Source organism: Setaria viridis, chromosome 6 (assembly GCF_005286985.2).
Source record: "Setaria viridis chromosome 6, Setaria_viridis_v4.0, whole genome shotgun sequence".
Lineage (NCBI taxonomy): Eukaryota > Viridiplantae > Streptophyta > Magnoliopsida > Poales > Poaceae > Setaria > Setaria viridis.
This window is the reverse complement of record NC_048268.2, coordinates 29,461,021-29,482,018: the sequence shown is the minus strand read 5'-3', so window position 1 is coordinate 29,482,018 and position 20,998 is coordinate 29,461,021. Positions and strand designations below refer to the sequence as shown.

Here is a 20,998-nt window from a genome sequence, read left to right as displayed (position 1 = left end):
CTTCTATTAGTATATACTGTGCTCAAAATCCATGACCGAATTATTCGAGCATCCATACCCAAAATTCCCCCATCAAATAACTCGATAGGCGGTAAAATTTCACAAAACCCGCGCCAGGTGGGAACCAGCGCCCAGCCGCCCACGGTTGCTGACCACTGGAACTCCTGGAGCCACCGAGCCAGGACGCGCTCCCGGTACGTGTGTGTGAACCGCTCGCAGGAAAGGTGGTTGTTTGTCGCCATCATAGTGTGCCGCCGGTGCCGGCGTGCCCCCTCCCGCACTTGCGATTACTGCAGCCTGCAACCGCCTTCCCTGTCCAAACGCGTTCCGTGCAAAGGCGGCCGGCAGCCCGGCACGGTACTTCTCAGGAACGGCCACCCTCTGCGGCTCTGCCTGCTTGCTCCTCCTGCCTCCTTTGCAGTCCAGCGTACTCTCTCTCTCTCTCTCTCTCTCTCTCTCTCTCTCTCTCTCTCTCTCTCTCTCGTCCGCCATGGATGCCGCTACGGATTAGCGTGCCACCCTCTCAGGCCGAGCCCCCAGGAGCTTCGTCCTCGAGCACCAAGTTACTCCGGTACGCGCTGCCCTCCCTCTCCCTTGCTCGCTCTCCCCCTCTGCTTGGGCGGCCTGGCGCGCAGTTACAGCTTATGCTTCCCTGCGTGTTGCTTGTTCTTCTAGCCACCGGTAGGTGACGGAATCTTTCGCTTGCCCTGACGAACCGCCGCTCCTTGGGTTTATTCCTCCTGCATTGCCCGCCTGGATGGGCCTCATTTCCAGCCGGGTTCTTGCCTGCACACGGGCTCCCCCAATTCGATGCTTTTCCGCTAGGTTTTCAAGAGTAATGCTCAACGGCGAAGCGAATTTGGTGGCGGTTCCCTTCGTAGCTCGCTGAAATAAGCTTTTCTGGGTGCCCATTTTGAGCTCGAGCCATGCTTCCGCCTGCATCGGAGGTTTTCTTGCTCGGGGTGGTGTCGGTGGATTCTGCAGCCATTCAAGGTGCCCATGTGGTGGCGGACGCAGCGCACGCGTGCGCGTTTACCATCGAATTAGAAAAGGGGAAATGCTTCTGCGTTCGAGCTCTGATCCCATCTCGCGAATCGGTGTGGCGTTGCTTCAACACGAGATCGGCGTTGTCGTATCTTCTCCTATTTAGTCCGACATTGTTTCAGGCCCCTTTTAGCAAGTGTGTTCCCTCTTTATAACTACTTGACAACGGCTTTGGAGAACTAAATGTGCTTTCTGATTAAAATTGTTCGTTCTATTGCTTCTAGCGTCTCTAGTATTTGAGTTCGCCACGAGAACAGAAATTAGGTTGGGGGTGGTTCTGGCATCCTGCATTTTGCTTCCCTGCTAGTTCAGTTATCTGAATTGCCAAGAGGTTTAATTCATGGTCGATGGGCGCAGGTTGGATTCACTTAAATTGTACCAATTTATGAGTAAATTCTACTAAACTGATAGAATTTTCAAGCACGTGGTTTAAGAATTAGAGGCATGGTTTCTTCAAAGACATGGGGTTCACCTACTTTTAAGATGGTAAAGTTGCAAAAATTCACAGCAACATACTTGGGGGTTAATGACAACACTTGTACATATATAATTCGTATTAATTTAGTGCTTTAGCCTACAACCTAATTGTTTATAGAAAAACTTAATTATCCACTGACTTTTATCAAACCTTTTCAGGGACAAAATGAGGCTGGTTTTCTGGCCTTGGATTTCGCTATTCTTCACTTTTGTTGCATCATCTTGGAGTTTGAGTTCAGATGGCCAAGCTCTTCTTGCTCTGTCGAAAAATCTCATACTACCAAGTTCCGTAAGTTCTAGCTGGAGTGCTTCTGATGCAACTCCATGTACATGGAATGGAGTTAGTTGCAATAAAAGAAACAGAGTGGTTTCCCTTGACCTGTCATCATCGAAAGTTTCAGGTTCACTAGGACCTGAAATATGTCGTCTGAAATACCTGCAAATTCTCAGTTTATCTGGTAACAACATATCCGGTTCAATCCCTCCAGAATTGGGGAACTGCAGCATGCTTGAACAATTGGATCTCTCCCAAAATTTCCTTTCTGGCAATATACCAGCATCAATGGGAAACCTCAAGAGATTGTCACAGCTATCATTGTACAGTAACTTGCTGAGTGGAACTATACCAGAGGAGTTGTTCAAGAACCAGTTTCTGGAGCAAGTGTACCTCCATTCCAATCAGCTCAGTGGTTCGATCCCCTTCTCGGTTGGTGAAATGACAAGCCTTACGGCCTTGTGGTTGCATGAGAATATGTTGTCTGGAGTTTTGCCCGCTTCGATTGGCAACTGCACCAAGTTGGAGGTCCTCTATCTATTTGATAATCGACTGAGTGGCAGTCTTCCAGAAACCTTGAGCAAGATCAAAGGCCTCAGGATATTTGATGCCACAACCAATAGCTTCACAGGAGAGATCACTTTCAGTTTCGAGAACTGCAAGTTGGAAATATTCACCTTGTCATTCAATAATATAAAGGGTGAAATTCCATCATGGCTGGGGAGTTGCAGGAGCTTGACACAACTTGGACTTGTCAATAATAGCCTGTCTGGCAAAATTCAAACTTCTCTCGGCTTATTGAGCAACCTCACACATCTTTTACTTTCTCAGAACTCCCTGTCTGGACCAATCCCTCCTGAGATCGGTAACTGTCATTTGCTGGAGTGGCTAGAGTTGGATGCAAACCAGCTGGAGGGCACTGTTCCTAAAGAATTGGCACATTTACGGAAATTGTCAAAGCTCTTTTTGTACGAGAATCGCCTCATAGGAGACTTCCCTGAGAATATTTGGAGTATCCCAACCCTTGAGAGCGTCCTTATTTACAGTAACAGTTTCACGGGTAAGCTACCTTCAGTGTTAGCTGAGCTAAAGTACCTCCAGAACATTACACTGTTTGATAATTTCTTCAGTGGAGTAATACCACAAAAGCTGGGTGTTAATAGCCGTTTGGTCCAGATAGATTTCACAAATAACAGTTTTGTTGGTGGTATCCCACCAAACATTTGTTCAGGAAAAGCATTGAGAATTTTGGACCTAGGATTCAATCATCTCAATGGTAGCATGCCATACAATGTTGTGGACTGCCCAAGTTTGGAGCGTCTCATTCTCCAAAACAATAATCTTGATGGGACTATTCCGCAATTTCGAAACTGTGCAAATCTAAGCTTTATAGATCTGAGTCACAATTCCTTGAGTGGTAGCATTCCAGAAAGCTTAAGCAGATGTGTACGTATAACTGACATAAACTGGTCAGCGAACAAGCTTTCAGGTGGAATACCACCTGAAATTGGAAATCTACTGAATCTGGGAAGACTTGATCTCTCAGATAACATTCTACATGGTTCGGTCCCTGTGCAAATTGCCAACTGCTCCAAGTTGAATTCACTTGATCTGAGTTTTAACTCTTTGAATGGTTCAGCACTCAGTACAGTAAGCAACCTGAAGTCTCTGTTGCATCTACGGTTGCACGAGAATAAATTCAGTGGAGGCTTGCCTGATTCTCTCTTGCACTTGGGTATGCTTATTGAGCTGCAACTTGGTGGCAATATTCTTGGGGGTAGTATCCCTTCAGCATTAGGAAGGTTGCTAAAACTAGGTACCTTAAATCTTAGTGGCAATGGTCTAGTGGGCGATATTCCACCGCAATTGGGTAATTTGGTGGAGCTGGTAAGTTTAGATTTGTCATTTAATAATCTCACAGGAGGCCTTGCTACATTGGGAAGTCTACACAGTTTGCATGCCTTGAATGTTTCTTATAACCAATTTAGTGGACCAGTCCCAGATAATCTCCTAGTATTTCTGAATTCCACACCAAGTTCCTTTAGTGGAAATCCAGGCCTCTGTATATCTTGCAGTACCAGTAACTCTTATTGTAAGGGAACTGATGTCTTGAAACCTTGTGGAGGATCGAAGAAAAGAGGAGTACATGGCCGATTCAGGCTTGCTCTCATAGTTCTTGGTTCATTGTTTGGGGGAGCACTTGTGGTACTTGTACTCACCTGCATCCTTCTGAAGTCTCGTGATCAGAAGAACAGTGAGGAATCAATGAGTACTATGCTTGAAGGTTCATCCTCTAAATTAAATGAGGTTATAGAGGCGACTGAAAATTTTGATGACAAGTATATTATCGGCACTGGTGCTCATGGAACTGTTTACAAGGCTACACTGAGGTCAGGAGAAGTGTATGCTATAAAGAAGCTTGTGATTTCTGCACATAAAGGTTCATACAAAAGCATGATGAGAGAACTGAAGACAATATATAAAATTAAGCATAGAAACTTGGTAAAGCTAAAAGAGTTTTGGTTGAGGAGTGATGATGGGTTCATACTATATGATTATATGGATAAAGGCAGCCTTCATGATGTTTTGCACGTGATTCAGCCAGCCCCAGTTTTGGACTGGTGTGTGAGGTATGAAATAGCACTCGGTACCGCCCATGGGTTGGCGTATCTTCACGATGACTGCCGACCTGCAATCATTCACCGTGATATCAAGCCAAGTAATATATTGCTAGACAAGGACATGGTGCCACACATATCAGATTTTGGCATTGCAAAGCTCATGGATCAGCCTTCTGCTCCACAGACTACTGGAATCGTTGGCACTGTTGGATATATGGCACCAGGTATGGTTGAAACTTGAAACAAAGAATGATGCATAACAGTTTCTTTTTCCTCATTAACATGTATGTTTGATTGGAAAATTAGGATTGTAAAATGTGTCATAGTCTGATGCAATTTGTTGAAATCTTTATGTACCCAAAATCTCAGTGCGATCATACATATTACCAGCTGGCAGCTGCATCTCAGAGTTTTTACTAGAACACAGAGCGCCTTGGATAAGCTTACAAACAATTAATCCCTTTGCACATGGAAATAACTAGAACTTTTCTATTTAGTCGATGGGACTGAAATAAGCTGATCTTGTAGGATTTTCAGTCATCTTGCATGCACAGATTTGCTCTAGAGTAACAAAATCTGTATTAATTAGTGGTTATTCAGTATTTTGATTCTGAAAGTTCAGTTTATCAGATATTGTCGTAGATTATAAGGTTTGGTGAACTTGTCAAGTTGAAACTATGAAATCTGGTCTTCAGATTACACACCAGTACGTACCTAACGACCGTGCGCTGCCTTGCAGAATTGGCGTTTTCCACCAAGAGCAGCATGGAGTCGGACGTGTACAGCTACGGCGTGGTGCTACTCGAGCTGCTCACCAGGAAGACGGCGGTGGACCCCTCCTTCCCGGACAACACGGACATAGTCGGCTGGGTGTCCGCCGCGCTGAACGGCACCGACAAGATCGAGGCCGTGTGCGACCCGGACCTGATGGAGGAAGTCTACGGCACGGTGGAGATGGAGGAGGTGCGCAAGGTCCTGTCGCTGGCGCTCCGGTGCGCGGCCAGGGAGGCCAGCCAGAGGCCGCCCATGGCCGCCGTCGTGAAGGAGCTGACGGACACGAGGCCCGCCGCCGGCGCGGGCGGCCGGTCCTTGTTCAAGAAGCAGGGGAAACAGGGACCGGGGTCCCAGTCCCACAGCAGCTCGTACTGACAGTAGGATTTCTGATTCAGCCAAAGCTGTAGCTTGTAGTCTCTAGTGAGGAAGAGTGTAGTGTGTAACCTCTCTTGGTTCGATTCTTGCGTATACATCCATGATTGATCAAGGTGAAGGAAGAGGCTCAACCACGGCCAATTTTTATCGAGACGGATGTGGCTCCATCCCCAGACAGCGACGTGCTTGCATTGTCGTGGTGGCCTTGTGTGTGAAGTGAAGCTGTGTTCTTCTGAAACCTGTTGGCTTCGCATCCATCGCCTACGCTCTGTGTTCTTGTGCTGAATCTTCACTGGATTTGAAGCTAACGCTCTGTGAAGGACGAGATTGGGATTCGGGAGGTCTGGCCGTCTGGCCGTCCTGGCGGCGAGCGGAACAGCGAGATTGGGTTTCAGCCGCTCACGTTTCACCGGCCGGATGGTGCGGCGGCGGCGGCTCAGTCAGCGACAGGGGCCGTCGGGTGTTGGGCTGGGCTAAGTTACGTTAGTTTGGGCCCTTCGAAAAGCTCTCGGGCGCCGGCCTACAGGAACATGATTGGAATGGAGTGGCACACGTCAGGCCCGCCGTGGGTACGCACGCATAGGCAGGCCGGCCGGATCAGATAGTTTTGGGGTCCAGGAGACCACCGACCGAGCGAGTGTGTCGCGGGTGTTCGGTAGGCCCACTAAGGTATCAACTGGGCCGTGCTCCCGCAGTATGGTGGGTGGGTTCTCTCCCTGGTGGACCTCAATCCAAAACGTAACAAATGGACTTGGCAAGTCAGAAACAACTGCTTTTTCTCGTGGGAACGTATCTGGTGCAAACCATTTACTCCGTATAATTTTGAAAATTATGAATCAAGACTACGAGATGCTAATCCAATGGATAGGGTTGGTGGTGGGATTATTTTGCAGTTAAGCCTCCCTGGCTGGCGGGTGGCGTTTAACTGCAAAATAATCCCATCACTAACCATATCTATTGAATTAGTATCTCGTGATCTTGATTCATAATTTTCAAGGTTGCCCTGGCTAAATGGTTCTGACAGACGGAGTCGGCGACAAACCGACGTGAGGCTCTAGCAAGTCATGTTTTTTTTGGCAGATGTAGTGATGTACAATGAATGATTGAATGAATGTTCGTGTTCCTAGTACGCGTGACCAGACCAGGACGGCCTCAAAACTCCATGTGCCAACTGCCACGAACGGTGGAACGCCGAGAACTGCTCGTTGACCAGCTCGACAGCGACAGCGGCGTCACGTCCTCTGCAACGCAGCGCGCCTAAAGGTGAACACCGCACCCAGAACTCCCGCCGCCCGGGCACGTGTGCTGCTTCTGGCACCGCGCCGCCGCCGCTCACCGGGGCGGGGGGCCTCCCGCGCTCAACGGCCAATTTGGACACCGTCGCCGTGAGCTCAAGACCGAGGCACGCAGCAGGCACACATGCATTTGCAGCTGGGCACATGCTTTGAGCAGGCCGATCATGCCAGTTGGTGCGTCCACTCCTGCATTGCGGCGGCGTTCTCGCCGCCTGGCCGGTGTCCGGCGAGGCCCGTACGTGCAGCACCATCACCATGTGCTTCTCGTCGGTTTGCCCGAGTGAAGTGAGAGATCCTGCTGATCGGTTTGATGGGTGTGCCTCTGCGTCAGGAGCTAGTAGCTGTAGCGCTGCTACATACCGGCCTGCCTGGCAGTTTGAAGCTTTTGGCACGCGCGGGTAGTACAGTGGCCCTTGACCACAGTTGCTATAGGCTATAGCGTTGAACAGCAAGGCCGGTAAGAAGGTCGTGCGCTTGAGCATGGTTTAGCTGGTGTGGTGGTACAGCAATACTCGTATTGGTGAGGTGAAGACTGTTATGTTACGGCCGGCCTCTACCCTGTTCCGTCATGTGTTTCATGTCCCAGGTGGCGTCGCCGCAAGCCCGCAAACCATTCGTTGGAATTGGACCCAAAGCGGGGGGGGGGGGGGGGGGGGGGGGGGGGGGGGGGGGGGGCGGTGCCCGCTCGCACAAGACGAGCTGCGTGCGAACGTCTCTGATCTGTGGCCAGGGTATCCATCCACGTCCCACGATCCATGTCGATGTCGTGCGCGTGCTCCTCGGCGGCCGGCAGCCGACGCGACGCCGACGGCCGGAAAGGAGAGGAGGCGAAACGGCGCGCGGCAGCGAGGATATCGTGGGGTCGCGCGGCGTGTAGGACCCGGCCCCGGGCCCAACATTCCGTGCGGCCGAAAGCGTTCGTTGCATTGGTCGCCCGCCGCGCCGCCGCGGTCCTGCGGTGAAGATGTTGCTGGGCCCGTACGATCCCTCCCTTTTCCTGTCGCCTCCGTAATAAAACAATATGATCACATTGTTTCCACGTTTATTATCCACCAGCCCACCATGTGATCAGGAGAAATTCCCCATCGTGCGTGGGTTTATTTCTCTCAAATGCGGAAGCATTGCTTTGAGTTTGTTCTATCAGTTAATCTTTTAGCAGGTAGGCATGAGTTTGGTCTCCGGAATCAGATCGATGACGACGCACAGATAGCTCCTGCTGATGCTTTTAGGGGTATTTTCTTGGGAAAGGTAAGTGGATGAATCACGGATGCAACGTCTTTGATTTCCCGTCGCGTCTTCGTTGCGATCTCCACGGGAACAAAACATGCATGTATGAACTCAGACGAATTGATAAAAGTGATTTGGAAAAGTAAACCTAACAATGGTAACAAATTGTGGGTAAGCCCCGTGTGGCCTGGAAGCAGCAGAATTCGTGGTTCGGCCCAACAAACTCGATGTCAAGACGAATCGGTTCGGCCCATTTGCAGACCTCTCGAGCCTCGCCCTATCGTCATGGCCGCCGCCGCTGGATGCCGGCGTGGGCACGATGAGGCAGCAGGTCCCCGAGGAAGAACGCAGGCCCTAAACCCTAAACCATGACAGAGGACGGAGGCACACGCATATCCAGCTTGCCATATTTATACCTCCCCTCCTCCTCGGTCCCCGTCCTTATCCCCAGAAGCTTCGGCAACAGCAATCGACCATCCATCCATCTCCCAACTCCCCCCACCGCCGAACCTTCCTCGTCTCCTCGCGGCGCTTAGATCCTCTTCTCTTCATGCGCCATCGCCGCCGCCTCCGCCTCCGCGACACCACCCACAGATAGGAGTGGGGGTGGGGACGGGACAGGTTGGTGATGCCTTCGCTCTCCTGCCACAACCTCCTCGACCTCGCTGCGGCCGACGAGGTGCCCCTGCCGTCACCAACGCCGCTCCGCCTCCCGCGCGTCATGTCCGTCGCGTCCCCGGCCTCGCCCACCTCCTCGCCGTCGCCACCCGCCACGCCGCGCCGCGTGATCGTCTCCCACCGGCTGCCGCTCCACGCCGCGCCCGACCCGGCCGCGCCCTTCGGCTTCGCCTTCACCGTCGACGCCGGAACCGTCGCCTACCAGCTCCGCTCGGGGCTGCCCGCTAGCGCGCCCGTCCTCCACATCGGCACCCTCCCGGCGGCCGCGGCGGAGGCGGCCTCCGACGAGCTGTCCAACTACCTGCTGGCCAATTTCTCCTGCCTGCCGGTGTACCTGCCCAGCGACCTCCACCACCGATTCTACCACGGGTTCTGCAAGCACTACCTCTGGCCGCTCCTCCATTACCTCCTCCCGCTGACGCCGTCGTCGCTCGGCGGCCTCCCGTTCCAGCGGACGCTCTACCACTCCTTCCTCTCGGCGAACAGGGCCTTCGCCGATCGCCTCACCGAGGTGCTCAACCCCGACGAGGACCTCGTCTGGATCCACGATTACCACCTCCTGGCGCTCCCCACCTTCCTCCGCAAGCGATTCCCGCGCGCCAAGGTCGGATTCTTCCTCCACTCGCCGTTCCCCTCATCGGAGATCTTCCGAACAATCCCCGTGCGGGATGACCTCGTCCGCGCCCTCCTCAACGCCGACCTCGTCGGCTTCCACACCTTCGACTACGCGCGGCACTTCCTGTCCGCGTGCTCCCGGCTGCTCGGCCTGGACTACCAGTCCAAGCGCGGCTACATCGGCATAGAGTACTACGGCCGCACGGTGATGGTCAAGATACTGCCCGTCGGGATCGACATGGGGCAGCTGAGATCGGTGGTCTCCGCGCCGGAGACGGGGGATGCGGTGCGGCGGGTGGCCGAGGCGTACAAAGGGCGGCGCCTCATGATCGGCGTTGACGACGTCGATCTGTTCAAGGGAATCGGGCTCAAGTTCCTGGCGATGGAGCAGCTCCTCCTGGAGCACCCGGAGCTCCGCGGCCGCGCCGTGCTCATGCAGATCGCCAACCCGGCGCGCAGCGAGGGGCGCGACGTGCAGGGCGTGCAGGATGAGGCCAAAGCCATCAGCGCCCGGGTCAATGAGCGGTTCAGCACCGCCGGGTACACGCCGATCGTGCTCATCGACGGCCTGGTGACGGAGCAGGAGAAGTCGGCTTACTACGCCGCGGCCGAGTGCTGCGTGGTGAGCGCCGTGCGCGACGGCCTCAACCGGATACCGTACATCTATACTGTGTGCCGGCAAGAGAGCAACGCGCTGGGGGACGACTCCCCCAAGCGGAGCGTCATCGTGCTCTCGGAGTTCGTCGGGTGTTCTCCGTCGCTCAGCGGCGCGATCCGCGTGAACCCGTGGAGCGTGGAGTCCGTAGCGGAGGCCATGAACGCCGCGCTGCAGATGCCCGAGGCCGAGCAGCGGCTGCGGCACGAGAAGCACTACAAGTACGTGAGCACCCACGACGTCGCCTACTGGGCGCGGTCATTTGACCAGGACCTGCAGCGCGCCTCCAAGGACCATTTGTCGCGGCGGCATTGGGGGATCGGCTTCGGCATGAGCTTCAAGGTGGTGGCGCTTGGGCCAAACTTCCGGCGGCTCTATGTCAAGCACATTGTGCCGTCGTACCGGAAGACGGAGAACCGGCTGATTCTCCTGGACTACGACGGCACTGTGATGCCGGAGAATTCGATCGACAAGACGCCAAGCAGTGAGGTCATCTCCGTCTTGAATTGCCTCTGTGAGGACCCCAAGAACAGAGTGTTCATCGTGAGCGGGCGGGGGAAGGACGAGCTGAGCAAGTGGTTCGCCCCCTGCGAGAAGCTGGGCATCGCCGCGGAGCACGGGTACTTCACCAGGTAATAAAGATCTCCTTGCACTATTTCACTGCTGAAGATCTGCTAGTTGGTACGACGTTTGCTTTGCTTGGATTTGGGTTCTTACTGTTCCAGATTCCGTCTCTGGGATGGTTGCTAATTAAGCAATGGTACAATGAGAAGCCGTGCATATAATTAAGGAAAAATTTTACTCGCCAATGACATGTCTAGATGCTGCCATGCTGGCCTAAAATGCCTAGTCTAAAATCACGATTACACTTGTGACTGCAGGTGGAGCAGGGACACGCCATGGGAGATCTCAGTGTTGGCCGCGGACTTCGATTGGAAGAAGACGGCCGAGCCGGTGATGCAGCTGTACACCGAGGCGACAGATGGCTCCTACATCGAGCACAAGGAGAGCGCCATCGTCTGGCACCACCACGAGGCGGATCCGGACTTCGGTTCCTGCCAAGCAAAGGAACTGCTCGACCATCTCGAAAACGTGCTTGCCAACGAACCCGTGGTGGTGAAGAGGGGCCAGCACATCGTCGAGGTGAACCCGCAGGTAAGCCAAAACGCGTGCATGTTTTTCCCATGCTTTCAGTAGAGGAGGGCCTTGTGGTCTTTTTAATTTGTCTCATTGCCCGCAACCGCTTCGAAATTTCTGGGTTTGTAGAGGAGAGATAACATTAACACGCACAAAAACAAATACCTGGTGGTGTCATGCAGGGCATCAGCAAAGGCGTGGTTGCGGATAGCCTCCTGTCGTCCATGGTCAAAACGGGGAAGCCGCCGGATTTCGTGCTGTGCATCGGCGACGACCGGTCGGACGAGGACATGTTCGAGAGCATCGTGTGCCCGTCCAACGCCAGCGTGAAGCTCCCGGCCACCAGCGAGGTGTTCGCCTGCACGGTGGGCAAGAAGCCGAGCATGGCCAAGTACTACCTGGACGACACCGTGGACGTGATCAAGATGCTGGAGGCCCTGGCCAACGCGACGTCGCAGCGGCCCCGGCTGGCGGTGCAGCTCCGGGTCTCGTTCGAGGGCTCGCTGTGAGGAAGGAGAAAGAATTCATTGCGCAGTAGCAGTACATCGAAGATGGTTCAGACGTGTGGTTTAGGATTAGCTGCAGTTACAGGATCAACAGGTGTTTTGTTTCTTTTTTTTTATTATTCTTTTACATCTCTACCTCCTCTTCGTTCGTGCCTGTATACGCCCGTATGATAATATGCAAGAATGTCTCGACCACCTTGTATATGTATGTAGCTGATGATGATGATGAAATCAGAAAAGTAAAAAAGTTTTAAAAAATAATTCTTTCACTTTGCTAGCCCCCTGCCGTGGAGCACATAAACATCTAATTCCTCTATGAGCCCATAAACCCTGCTAAAATTCATAATCTACACCTAGAACTTTACTGCAAATTCAGATCACCATGTAAAATAGCCGAGGAATTTAAAAAGCAACTGCTAATCTATGTATCCTCCTAAATATTGCAACTAATAATCTATGTACCTCCTAAATATTGCAAGTCATGCTATCTACACATTTCCTTTTTCTGAAATTATGTCATAAACATGCCAACACTGTCACGAGGACTACTCCCTCCGTCCGCAAAGAGTTTCCTTTTAGGTTTGTGCTAAGTTAAACTATTTTATGTTTGACCAAATTTACAATGAAGAGTATCAATATTTATAACACTAAATAAGTATGCTATGAAAATATATTTCATAACAAATCTAATGAAACTTGTTAGACATCAAAAGCATTGATATATTTGTATATAAACTTGGTCAAACATAAAATATTTTAACTTAGAATAAAATTAAAGAGACACTCTTTGTAGGACGCAAGTGTGGGACCACAATGTTGGCGTGCATGGGAGCAGGCAGCGTGGCGCGAAGATTAGCGGAAAAGATTCATCTAATTACATTTTTAGTAGTAGAGATAGAGATGGTGAACAGGATTGCGAGTTCATACTAAAAAAAGATTGTGAGTTCACAGTGGTATTTTCGTCATTGTACTCTCTCCGTCCTAAATTGTAGGTCATTTTAAATTTTCTAAATGTATAATTTTTCTATATATCTAGATTAAAAATTATTTATCTAGAAAAGTTAAAATATCCATCTCATCCTGATTTAAAAATGAATGGCTTGGATAACTTATGGATGCGTAAGTACAAAGTGATCCGAGGAACATTAAATTACCGCACCTTTTGCAGGAAAATAGTGCAAAACACGCAGAGCGTCTCCTCTCAGCTGTACCATCCTCGTAACAGATGCATGTGGATTAGGTTCAGCAGGTGACAGGAAAACTGCCCAGAGTCTTGTGCCACTATCTCATTGCCGCTTTGCGAGCCTGCACAGCTGCACTGCATGCATGCACACACAGTGCAAATTTGCAAAAACGCGGTGCGTGCTCGCAATATAAAACTGCGACTGCGAGGTCGGCCGGCCGGTTTGTCGTCGATCTTGTCACGGTCACGGAAGGAAGAAGTTAGCAGTGGGAAGATCTCTGGAAACGAAGAATAAAAAACTCTATACAAGGGTCGGAAAGGATAAGTTTGGTGACCCACGAGGTCGACGTCGGATCGCGTCGCAATGGCCCCTGGTCCACCTAAAGCTGCGTCCTCCCTTTCCCACGTCACACCACCAGACGAGAGGCGAGCGACACGACACACACAGCTGAGGGAATGGTTTCCGCAGGCGATCGCGCGAGGACGGCGCGCCCCGGGCTCCGGCGCCTCCCGGCACGGCGCGCTGGCGACGCGTCGCCACTTGCCAGTTCGCGGCGTGTGGGACGGCAACGACGAGGGAGCCCAGGACTCCAGGAGTGCCCCCGGCCGCTCGCCTCGCCGGGGCCGCAGCTACCACCGCGCGCCTGACCCGTCTCTCTGCGCCGTAGCAGCTCGTCGGCCGGTGACTGGCCGGATCTTCATCTGTAGTGTAACGGTGTAACCTCCCGGTCCCGGGGGTGCACCCATCCCGACGTCTTTTCATTTTTCATGTGCTTCAGCCTTCATCCCAGTCCGGCTGGTAGCGTTGCGTCTGGGCAGAGTTCAGGCCTTCAGGGCCTTGGGGTCCCGTTCGGATCAGCGCAGGCGCACTCCGAGCCAGTCGCCTCCGTCATGGTCCGCACTTGGGCGCAGCAACTCTGTCCAATTATAGACGACGACGTCAGTTTTCACAGATCACGAACAGCTTGAACTTATCCACAACGGATAAGAAAGCAAGCAGCCATCTGCAAGACTGCAAAACCCATGTAGCTTGCTCTTGGAGCGGCAGGAGGCCTATGGGGAGTAGCTGATAAGTGATAACAGTGCACGGTGACCCGACTGCTTGTCCGCGTGTGTGGAAACTCTAGTAGGCAGCTTTGGTTTGGTTGGTCATGGGTGCAGGTTGGACGGCGGATGTCTGCGTACGAGAAACGGCACGTGCTGCCTGCGGGGCCGGAAAGAACAACCATATTCTACACGGCTATACCAATCAGGTAGAATTTTCTTCAAAAAAGAAATCTGGTAGAATTGTTGTGCTCCAGCGACTCGTGTGTAGTATTCTTGCAAAATTTACACTGGCAATATACCAGGCCAGCTCCTGGCCTCCGGTAGTCTTTCTTCAGTGATTATATGTCATAAAATTATCTTTGTGGACAAATTTGAACTCTGGAAATGCTTACATTTGTGGAAAGAGAGGGTATATTTTACATTGTGATGGATGTGATCTATCTCCTTCTATCAATCCACAAATTTAAAAGGATAACTATTCCTTTTCCAAATAAACAAATATTAAAAGTACCAAATGTTTTATGTACAACAAGTGAGAGAAATTTCTGCTAACTCGTGCCCCAAGATTATATGGAGACGCCTAAAAGCTGGCATAGTTATCCTTTGCCCTAAGTGACGAGCATAAAACAACTCTGAACAAGTTAGGTAGGATTCTGGTATGGTCAAATTTGGACCACATACGCACAATTTAGCACATGCTTCATGCCACAACTTGGAGTGATATTTGTCAGAGTTTTTTTTAGATTAAGGATAAAAACATCGGGCCTCAACCATATATTCACAAGTGAATGTTTCCCTTCTCTTGAAAACGAAAAAAATAGTCCAATCTCGAAAGCCAAATAAAATCACCTATAGAATTTCAGAAATACATTATCGTTGTGCCAAAGAATCAGTGATAGATGTTGCTTAGCTCCCAGCCTCCCAACCAGACCAGTGTCTTGCTTCAGTCTCAGTTCGTACTTGCTGATATTTGATAGTGGAAACTGAGGTGAAGAGACTTGAACCGCCCCTTCCGGTCTCATAAAAAAAGGTACACATCCCTTTCTTGTTGGGCACATACTCTATTAAAAAAAACACAACCTTGTGTTTCAAGCATGGACAATGCAGGGATATGGATCGCACAAGCTCATAACTCTGAAAGCAACGCCTCGTCGTTCAGGTTCTAAAAAGATTAATATTTGCAAGTCGCCTAATAAGAAGCTTAGAACAGGAGACACCCATGATAGTCAATCGTACTCATGCGCTGCTTAATTGCATGTCAAGTTAGCCAGCGACAGTTCATACGAAAACAGACAAAAGTAGCAGCAAATTAAAGGTTATCCACTCGACCTGCAATGCATACGTCTCGCTGTAGCGATCATGTTAGCTTTTGGTGCCGTCGCTTTCAGTCGAAAAGAGAAAATCTGCACCCGGAAAACGACCTCGTCCGGAAAAGGCCACTACTCGATCTCTCGTTTCCGTCGTTAACCTGAATGCATTTCTCACCTTGAGACACGCGGCAGTCGCATTCCAAAAGGGGTTCCGTCCCAAGTCCCAAATCCTAAACAAATTCCTGGTCCACGCTACTGATATACTAGTAGCACTGTTACGTGGCCGCTTGTGCTTGTTCTTGCAAAGCTCACGCAGCAAGAAACCTTTGGCTTAGGAACGAGCTGGTCTGCCACGGTTCTTCTTGCTCTTCTCGGTCCTATCCGCACAGCTGCTTTTCGACCACAAATTAACGAGTCAAGAAAATGCCGGAATATGCATTGCATGGTGCCAGGTATATGAGTCCAAGTATGACTAGCACCCGCTCGCGTTTGGACTTTTAGACTTTGAACCACGCTTTGGCGGGGAGAACGTCCGAGCTGGCGCGTCCGGAGTGGTGAGGAGAGTTGGAATTCTCCAAGAATTCGGCACCCGGAAGGCGCGACAGCAACAGGTGTGCATGCCGATGGAAGAGCGCGCAAGTAAGAGCCGAAGAATCTTGTGGCCTTGTGGGGATCGACGACGACCTGGTGTGCATTCGGCACGTGACGGGGAGGCAGCAAGCGCCGCACGACACGGCACGGCAGCGGGGGAGCAAGCTCCCCGCTGGGAGTCACCGCCGGCGATCAACGGACAACGACCGGGATCGCGCTGGTCGTCGTCGCCGAGCTCCGTCGACCTCGCGGTAGGGCGAGCGCGACGCCGATGCGGCGCGACCGGACACATACCGGGCGCGACGAAACCGCGAGGGGGCGGACGAGACGACCACGCGGCAGGGAGCCGTGGCTTTCGAGAATCGAGAGGCCCCGCGGGCTGTACGAGCCAACGCTCCCGTCAACTGCATGCCAGATCATCGCGGATTCTCCGTGCCAAAGAACCACTACGGGAAACAGTAAAGTTGCCGAGTATTTTCTATTCGTCGAGTGCATTATCTCAGTCACTCGGCAAAGGACGTGTTTGCTGAGTGTCACACAGAAAACACTCGGCAGAAATCCTATTTTACCGAGTGTCAAACAAAAAACACAGGGCAAACACACAAACGACACTCGGCAAACAACTAACACTCGGCAACAATTAACCACGTGACCGGCACGTACGGCGTCCGTTAGGAGGTGTGCCGGACGTTAGTCCTTTGCCGAGTGTCCATTGCAGACACTCGGCAAAGTTACACGTTTGCCGAGTGCCGCTGTCGACACTCGGCAAAGACTAAGTAGTTGCCGAGTGTTTGCCGGGACACTCGGCAAACATGCATATTTGCCGAGTGTTTTTTGCGACACTCGGCAAAACCAAAATAATTTTTCCCTCCTCCACCCTTCAAACTTTTTGTACTCCCCACGTATGACATTTGGCACTGCATGTTAGAAGGTGGTCTATTTCTTGACCTGTTTGCTATATTTAATGAATTAATTTTATTTAGAGTAATTTGTTGATTTAAGTCAAATTTGAACTGCAAGTGATTGGAATAATGGAATAATATGAGTGGAAAAATCATATTCATGTTAATGAGTCCGAATTGAGGTCTCATCCTGGAAATGAAAAGAAATTTCGAACATTTTGTTAAGAAAACACGACCACGAACGTGTGGCAAGGTTTCGCACAAATTTTGACATATGATGCTTAGAAATCGAAGCATCTCCGGAGAGCATTCGTAGGTGGGTTTAGTATCCATGGTCTATTCCGATCCGAGATAGAGTTTCGGCAGCACCTCCCTGTTGTTCTCCGGATACACAATCTCCCATCAAGGACGTGTATTTGGAGAACAGCGGGGAAGTGCTGCCGAAATTCTATCTCGGGTCGGAGTAGACCATGGATACTAAACCCACCTACACATCCTCGGGTAGGATTAGGACTTATTTTCACCTAATAGACAATATAGGAACGTGTAGATGCAATGTGATTTTTGTATTACTCGCTTATTTTGCTTCGAGCATGGGTTAATCTTTGCCTCCGCCACTGATGTTGTTCCCTCTGCCTCAGCCACCCACAACTACTCCTGTGAATCACTTGACACATTGTGCTTAAGATTGAATACTTTAATTTTGACAACTTTAGATGTTAGCTCAGAATGTCCTATCCTATGTGCAGAATCAATCGGCGGCTTCGAATAATGAAGATCAAGATTTGTCGCAGTGGTCTCCTTAGCCTCCACGGAACTAGACTTAGTTGTGAACTTGGATGAAATTTAGTTGTGACTTGAACTTGGATTTATGGCTTGTTTCATGCTTATGTTGGATTATGCTTGTGATGTTTATGAATAATGCTTGTAATGGTGGTTGTGAATTATGCCTGTGATTGTTTATTACAAATGCATGTGATGATGTCTATTGTGAATTGAGAGGGGTCCGTTATACATGACAAAACGGGTAAAAAAGGGGGGTACTGTCCACTTTGCCGAGGGGCTTTGCCGAGTGTTTTGACTTTAACACTCGGCAAAGGGGGCAGTTGCACCACCTCCTGTCGCTTCTTTGCCGAGTGTTACGGCTAACACTCGGCAAAGGTCCATGTATTTGCCGAGTGCCACGACCATGACACTCGGCAAAGCTGCACGTATTTGCCGAGTGCCAAGGCTCGGACACTCGGCAAAGATCCACGTATTTGCCGTGTGCCTCAAGGCCGACACTCGGCAAAGATGCATGTTTTTGCCGAGTGTCTGTCGTCTGGCACTCGGCAAATGCACCATTAACCTGGACGCCGTCAGCGCCGTTGTCGCCGAGTGTTAATTTTCACCGAGTGTGTTTTTGGCCGTCAGCAAAATGTTTGCCGAGTGCACGAGGTTTGACACTCGGCAAACATCTGTTTGCTGACACAAAATTTACCGTGTGCTGTATGCCGAGTGTTACACTCGGTAAACAGTTTGCCGAGTGTTTTCGGGTCTTCGCCGAATGCCTATGGCACTCGACAACTTTACTGTTTCCCGTAGCGAACTGTCCCTGTCAAAGGACCGCAGAGAGCCGGGCGAGCCGCGGTCCAGACACGGCTCGGGTAAATGCCTTGCTATATCACCATGACCAGCCGCCAGCAGCAAAAGCAAGTCGTCACACGGACATGGTTGCCCGGTGTTTCGATCGGAATCGATGGTGTTAATAAGCTGTACGACGAGATCAGAATGGCCGAGAAGCGGAATCCAGCTACTCTGACGCGACGGGGTGGCGACCGGCGAGGAGGCAGTCCAGTACGAACTACGAACTACGAACTGGAAGCTCTGCACGCCGTGAACAGTGGGGGTTGCTCAAAGTGGAAAGATTGGAGGAATCAACTGGCCGGAAGCAAAATCAAAGCGCAGCGAATCTATCCTGCAGGAGATGCAGCAGTTGAACTGCTAGCCTGCGACTGCTGCTATGTACAGTGAAACCCCGAATTCTAGAGCACAAGGAGGTAAACTATTGCTATCCCAGTAGAGTAAAGAACAATCAACACCACAGATAGATCCACGAACCATGATTTTTTCTGCTACTTCTTTTTCCTTGTGATCTAAGGAGCAAAAAGAGGACAAATTCAGACGATTGTACAAAACTACTAACCAGCTAAACATGGCCAAGAAAGACTGTTGTCATTTACGGTAACGACCGATCGATCACTTGTCACTTGTCAGTCTACTGGATTTTGCCTCTGCCCCAACCATTCCCATCCCCTGGCTACAAAATGGAATCACGAACAAAATGAACTGCTCTACCGAGGACCCGGGCGGGCCACTCTTGCCTCTCACTTGGAGGGGTCCTCGAACGCGAGACTTGAGTTTGCAAATTGCAACGATCCTCCGGGATACGTCGAGAACATCGGCGGAGTCTTCCAGGTAGTACTTGGCCAGGCTTGACTTGTTGCCGAGGGTGCAAGCAAAGACCTCAGCATCCTCTGGGAACGCAAACTTGCTCGAGGGCGTGGTGATCGCCGCAAACATGTCTTCGTCAGACCCGTCGTCGACGACACAGAGGATGAAACCTGGCAAGCTTCCGCGAGTGCCATGGCTGCAATCAGATTCCGCTCTGCGATTCCTTTGCCCACCTCCTTCACAAGAATATAGTTAACCCGTGAATCAAAAGGGAGTAAAGTGATAGTGCAAAAAAAAAATTGTTCATGGAGTCATGGAGACAACTTGGCCAAATTGGTAAATACAGATAGATTGGTAGTAGTAAACATAGGCAGCCTAGGCAGGCATGGCCCATGTAAATGTTATCAACCAACAGATATTAAATGTTAAACTATGTGCAAAAGAGATACGGTAGCTAAACATGTGCTGGATAAATCTTCTTAAAGTCAGTCTAATCTAAATGTGTTTTTAGTCTGAAAGCTACACTTGATTGATCATGACAGCTACCGGTGGAATTTTGAGACTTGTTCTTTTCTTGTGGCTTGTGCATATTTGAATAACACTGCGCGCCTGCGCCCAACGTGCCAGCTTCGAGGAAGCCGCCCGCGTGTAGGAGCAAGCGTCAACGCAACGTTCAGGTTGGTCGGTCGGTGGGTCACCCCGCATCCGCAACCTGCGACGACACGGCCCGATCAAACCGGCCAACCCCCGCCCGACCGACCGGCCGCAGGAGTTGGACTGGACCCAACCGACCCAGGCACCCAGCGGCCCAGCGGGGGCGCAGGCCGACGACACCCGCACAGGGGAAGCTGGGAGTTCCCAGGAGCGGCTCGGGCACGCACGCGGGTGGCGGCTCTGAGACCCGCACCCGCCTGTCGGTCTCGTATCGGCAGATTCTATTCCTAGCGCAAACTTTTGGCGCTCCGCTCGGCGGATAGCGGCTGCGGCTGCGCGCGTGGCCTGGTAGTGATCGTCCACGCCTCGAACTCGGAGCGGCAAGCGAAACACGGGCGCTTTTTCGCTGCCGTGATTCGCTCGCCGAAGCGGAGCCAGGGTCGCGGCTGCGGTGGCGGTGGCGGTGGCGGTGCTCCACGCCAAGCACGCGGCAGGGACGCGGGCCAGCAACCGGCGCGCGCGCGGCGGGCACAGCATTGTTGCGTGGTGATCGGCCTCGATCTGCCTGCCCGCTGCACGGCAGCACGGGGCTTCTCGCCTTCTCGGCCCGTGGTTCTCGGACCGGAAGAGGATACGGAGCACGATGCACCACTTTGTCTGCTTCTAGATTCCCACGGCCCCGTGCCCCGTACAACAAACACGACGTACGTGCCTGGAGTACCGTGGACGTCCGGGAACAGACACGATTCTCCTCCTGCGCACAAGCATCTATCGCATGGATTTTGTTGATGCAAAAGATATATACATTGGGTCTGCATGCGACGGTCACTAGAAATCTAGAATCGTTGAGACTCAGGGGTCCAGGTTCACTAATCTTACGGGTTGTTTAGCGGGTTTGTCAACTGCCGTCGTCACACTTCGCACGTCCTAGTATGTGCTAGGGCGATGACTCGGTCACTTGGGACACCGGTTCTTGCTGAGAGAAGTGGGGAAGGCACACGAGGCCAGAGCCAGAAAATGCTTGGTCCACGTAGACCACGTCGCGGGTTTTATAATTGTCAGCGTTGCTTATTTTAACGTTTGACATGTGACTTGGCTGGTTCGTGTTAGATAAACCACGAGTCGACAGAACTCACACTACATGCAATGGAGGATGGACCTCTCCCAACGTGCTGAGCCCCCAATGCCACACGGCACCCT

The 20,998-nt window shown here is 51.4% G+C and overlaps 2 protein-coding genes across 2 annotated transcripts; both read left to right on the top strand.

Annotated features, from left to right (window-relative positions):
- Positions 1–433: 433 nt before the first annotated feature.
- LOC117861017 (uncharacterized) lies at positions 434–5,718 on the top strand. The gene is made up of 3 exons (XM_034744471.2): positions 434–571; positions 1,681–4,640; positions 5,156–5,718. The coding sequence occupies exons 1-3, from the start codon at positions 495–497 to the stop codon at positions 5,563–5,565; spliced, it is 3,447 nt and encodes a 1,148-aa protein (XP_034600362.1). The 5' UTR covers positions 434–494; the 3' UTR covers positions 5,566–5,718.
- Positions 5,719–8,243: 2,525 nt separating this feature from the next.
- LOC117859773 (probable alpha,alpha-trehalose-phosphate synthase [UDP-forming] 9) lies at positions 8,244–11,880 on the top strand. The gene is made up of 3 exons (XM_034742956.2): positions 8,244–10,667; positions 10,917–11,190; positions 11,355–11,880. The coding sequence occupies exons 1-3, from the start codon at positions 8,716–8,718 to the stop codon at positions 11,679–11,681; spliced, it is 2,553 nt and encodes an 850-aa protein (XP_034598847.1). The 5' UTR covers positions 8,244–8,715; the 3' UTR covers positions 11,682–11,880.
- Positions 11,881–20,998: the final 9,118 nt, after the last annotated feature.